Source organism: Coffea arabica, chromosome 1e (genome assembly GCF_036785885.1).
Source record: "Coffea arabica cultivar ET-39 chromosome 1e, Coffea Arabica ET-39 HiFi, whole genome shotgun sequence".
Classification (NCBI taxonomy): domain Eukaryota; kingdom Viridiplantae; phylum Streptophyta; class Magnoliopsida; order Gentianales; family Rubiaceae; genus Coffea; species Coffea arabica.
The window spans coordinates 48,597,611-48,602,000 of record NC_092311.1 but is presented as its reverse complement, the minus strand read 5'-3'; the positions used below and the strand labels follow the sequence as shown (position 1 = coordinate 48,602,000).

Genomic DNA, 4,390 nt, shown 5'->3' with positions numbered 1-4,390 from the left:
GTGATTGGACTTGTCGTGATGACAGATGGGCGAGACCGGAAAAGTAAATATCAAATAACAGCGGAAATTGAGTTTGTGTGAAGCGTAGATAAAAGCGACCGGTTCATGCACAAAATCTGAAATTGTAGACTGGGACATGCACTCTGCGCATTAGAGCAACTCGACTTCAAGCGCGTGACACGGGTCCCACTTGACCCATTCTCGTAAAGAAAGTAGAATCGTAATTGGAACGTGAATCACACGTCCCTTGAAATATGACGGTGCTTGTGCGTTTGGGAAAAAAAAAGAAGAAGAAGGAGAAAAGGTAAAGAAGTGTTGCCGTTTTGATAAAAAAAGAAAAAGAAAAAGAAAAGGTAAAGAAAGAAAATTTGTTTTACAAAAGAGGATCAGCAATGAGGCTCAAATTACAGCAACTGCCACTGAGACCATCTAGCTCTAGAGGCAGAGGCAGAGGCCCAAGCTCAAGCCCTCCTCTCCTCAATAAATAGTCCTCTTCCCTCCATTCTTTCCTCCCCCCATCTCCTCATCCCAATCTCACTCTCTCCCTCTCCCTCCTCCCTTTATCTCTCGTGCAATTTCAGAGAAAATGGCTGTTGTGGGTTTGGTCTGCATTGCTTCAGTCTTGGCATTAGCATTTATGCTAGTAGCCGAGGCCAGGATCCCAGGTGTATACACTGGTGGAGATTGGCAGGGTGCCCATGCCACCTTCTACGGAGGCAGTGATGCTTCCGGCACTATGGGTACGCATTCTGTAGTCTGTACCCATTCCATTTTAGCTAAAACCAACCATTTTTGCCCCTCTTTAGCTCCAAATTCTTGAGTTTTTACGTTTGTACGGTACATTGAAACTATTAAGTTGTTGTTAGCACAAATGTACCCTGCATACTCCCATTGCAGTCCAAACCAAAACCAAAACCAAAAAAACAAAAATTGCCATTAATTTCTTGTATGAAGTAGTGTAGTATGTCTGAAGAAAACGAAATGGGGCTAGCTTTTGGTGACTCGACTCAAGAAATGCAAATACTGAGTCGAAATACATTTGTATTTTAACGACAAATTGTGGCTCTCCATTTCCGAGCAAAGTCTGCCAATGTATCCTGCATTTTATGAATTCTCCTTGTCTAGTTGTCTCTCTCTACCCGTACTAGTGCAATATGCAGGTTCTTGGTGAAAATTAAAGCGAAATATACCCATACCAGTACAATATATTCTAAAGTTAGTAGTGTGTTGGTTTTTGCACAATTATACTACTAAGTAATACTTATTAGTACTCTGATGATTTGTTGGGTGTCACATGTAATGAAATGATGCAGGTGGGGCATGTGGGTACGGCAACCTGTACAGTCAAGGGTATGGAGTGAACACTGCAGCGCTCAGTACAGCACTGTTCAACACTGGACTGAGCTGTGGCGCGTGCTTTGAAATCAAGTGTGCCAGTGACCCCGGCTGGTGCCACCCGGGCAGCCCCTCCATTTTTGTTACTGCTACAAACTTCTGCCCGCCAAATTATGCTTTGCCTAATGACAATGGTGGATGGTGCAACCCTCCTCGTCCTCATTTCGATCTGGCCATGCCCATGTTCCTCAAGATCGCCGAGTACCGCGCCGGAATTGTCCCCGTCACCTACCGCCGGTAACTCTCATTGCTCTCTGCTTTTTCCAAGTACTCGCAGTGATTTGTGTTTTACTGCCGTGTCATGTCAGTCAACATTTTACTGTACTTCAGCTGAAATCTCGCACCCGTATCATGTGTTACCATAATTAATTAACCTTGTGCTCTCTTTGCTCTCTGTTCACTACTTTTTTAAACCCCGCCCCCGCCTAGTAATTTTTCCCTTTTCCATCCTGAAACTTGCCCATCTGCATTTTTCATTTTGGAATCTGCAGAAGTTACAAGTTTCCGATATTCTCTATCTAGATTACAAAAGTGACCATTCCAATTCCAATTCCAATTAGATGCGATACGTTCTTCTCTATCTATCAAAACGGTTAGTTACATAGCACTATCACTTTTCGAATATATGTTTTTTTTACAATTTGGACACAAGTATGACGGTTTCTAGTCACTTTCGGTCCAAAAAATCCCATTTCCCATGGCTCGCTCTATCCCCATGTTTCAACCTTTTCTGGAGCCCTCTCAATTTGCATGCTAGCTCAGGGTCTTTGCTCTGCTGAAACGTGGGTGTGAAATTCCAGAAAAGGGCATCGCAGAGTTGCATTGAGACAGCTGCACTTGCACATGGGGGTCTGTTGTCACTGATCATACAAATTGAGTCCAGCCAACGACCCCGTTTAACTGTGGACTAAACATACCACATGGAAACCGCGTTAACGCCCGGGCGGGCCTACCATATATCAGTAATAGTAAATATTTTTTCCACAGCCATGAGCCAACGTTCCCGTTGGTTTTTTGTTTTGTTTTACTAATCGCGCACGGTGAATTTTCACGCGGATGTAGATCGTTAGAACCGAGGTCACCTCTGGGGACCACACAGTCTCCCATGATGCATTGAGATTTCTCTCGTTCATCAATGGGAAAAGGCCTAGCCGTACTGCGTCCTCATGCTTAATTCCCGTTCCGCGTCTCACGGTAGTAGACACTGGCACAATGTAGACAGCACAGACGACAGCATTTAATGTGTCTCGAGCGGCTCAATAAATTGACTAAACTGACCCATGATTTTCTGGTTTATTTCGCAGGGTGCCGTGCAGGAAACAAGGCGGCATCAGGTTCACGATTAACGGATTCCGTTACTTTAACCTGGTTCTGGTCACCAACGTCGCGGGTGCAGGGAACATCGTGAGGGTGAGTGTGAAGGGAAGCAGGACCGGTTGGATTAGCATGAGCCGTAACTGGGGCCAGAATTGGCAAACCAACGGCAATCTGGTCGGTCAGTCACTGTCGTTTAGGGTCGCAGCCAGTGACAGACGCAGCTCCACCTCATGGAACATAGCCCCAGCACATTGGCAATTTGGTCAGACATTCGTTGGGAAGAACTTCAGAGTCTAACTCGAGAACAAATCCGAGCCCAGAAAAATTGGATTTACATTTTTACCCTTGTTGGTGGCACCATGTTTTCTGATGGGGTCATTATTATTCCTATATCTAATATATACTTACTACTATTTCACACTGTTGGCAGGGTTTTTTTTTTTTGTTTGATTGACTTTATTATAACAATTTGGGATTCGTAGGAGTGGGGGGATGGTTGGTCATTGGGCATTGTGAGGAAAGGTGTAAAAGTAAAGTGTGGGGAGTGTTGTAGTAATAGTAGTAGAAGAAGAAAGGGAGAGTGAGGAGGAGCTGAGGCGGCTGCACAAGACGTGTAGCCCGCAGCTTTTGAAATTACTACTAGTACTTTTGCTGGTAGTTGTAGTAGTAGTGGAATTGTATGTACTATGACTTCTATTTTGGTGAGTTGCTTATTGTATTTCTGGTACTTCTAATGAGGCAATCTTCATGTTGAATTTGCTATGGTTGTTTGCCATTACTATGAGATTTGATCGACGAACCGCTACATCATCCATTCATTCATTTTTCCGTCAAATCTTAAATCTGAATAAATAGCAATTGAACACTCAAATGCATGAAGTTATCGAAAACTCATAATGCTGCTACCATTTTATAAATAAATGTGCTGCTTGCCATCAAATAAATGGAGTGACTGACGTTACACAATTAATGGTTCGCTCACAGCAATTGTTTATGTATATATATACACACATTGGGAGATGCTTCGCATATTCTGGCTGTGCTTAGCAGCAGCAGCTTATGCAGTGGCCGTGCAACAAGATGAGGAAACAGAGGAAGGATTTGGAATAGAAGGACAATTCGCACGCAATTTCTCACAACTGAAAAGCGTTTCCTCCGCTTATCGGAACCACCCGTTAATCAATCATATGTGCTTAATTCCTAACAATTTCAGCGAATTCTATTGCATTATTCGCACAAATAGACGACAATAATGGATCACTTGATGCCACGCCACGACCTAAATGGGTTTCATTTCGTGAGGAGTGTGGGTCTCATAGTCACTCGTAGCATTCTTCGGCGCTCCCTAAGATTCTACATGGATGATGATTCTTCGTGGAGTCGGACCCATTGTGAGACCAAAAAAAAAAAAAAAGACTTTGGATTCCCATTCCAAAAGATTGAAAAAGGTAAGAATCGAAACTGGGGGCATTGGATACCTTATTCAGGTATTTGGACAGCTTTCTCATGATGTGCAAATCCCAATCTTTCTTCCCTTCAAATCATGTACGTACTATGCACATTAGAGGGAGGAGCGGGTTGCGCAAATTACAGTACTACGAACTATAAAATCAGCACTTACTGGCGAGTCCGTGACTCATAAAAAAGGTAAAGCTGTGCTCGCTCGTGGTCGAGGAGG

At 43.6% G+C, this 4,390-nt stretch overlaps 1 protein-coding gene across 1 annotated transcript; it reads left to right on the top strand.

The window, feature by feature from the left end:
• Window positions 1-409: 409 nt before the first annotated feature.
• On the top strand, window positions 410-3,474 carry LOC113709837 (expansin-A6). The gene is made up of 3 exons (XM_027232694.2): window positions 410-740; window positions 1,314-1,632; window positions 2,700-3,474. The coding sequence occupies exons 1-3, from the start codon at window positions 587-589 to the stop codon at window positions 3,007-3,009; spliced, it is 783 nt and encodes a 260-aa protein (XP_027088495.1). The 5' UTR covers window positions 410-586; the 3' UTR covers window positions 3,010-3,474.
• Window positions 3,475-4,390: the final 916 nt, after the last annotated feature.

Coding starts and splice junctions, on each gene's coding strand:
- LOC113709837 (XM_027232694.2), top strand. CDS start 587: ATGGCTGTTGTGGGTTTGGTCTGCATTGCTTCAGTCTTGGCATTAGCA. Junction 741..1,313: donor TGATGCTTCCGGCACTATGG/GTACGCATTCTG, acceptor GAAATGATGCAG/GTGGGGCATGTGGGTACGGC. Junction 1,633..2,699: donor GTCCCCGTCACCTACCGCCG/GTAACTCTCATT, acceptor TTTATTTCGCAG/GGTGCCGTGCAGGAAACAAG.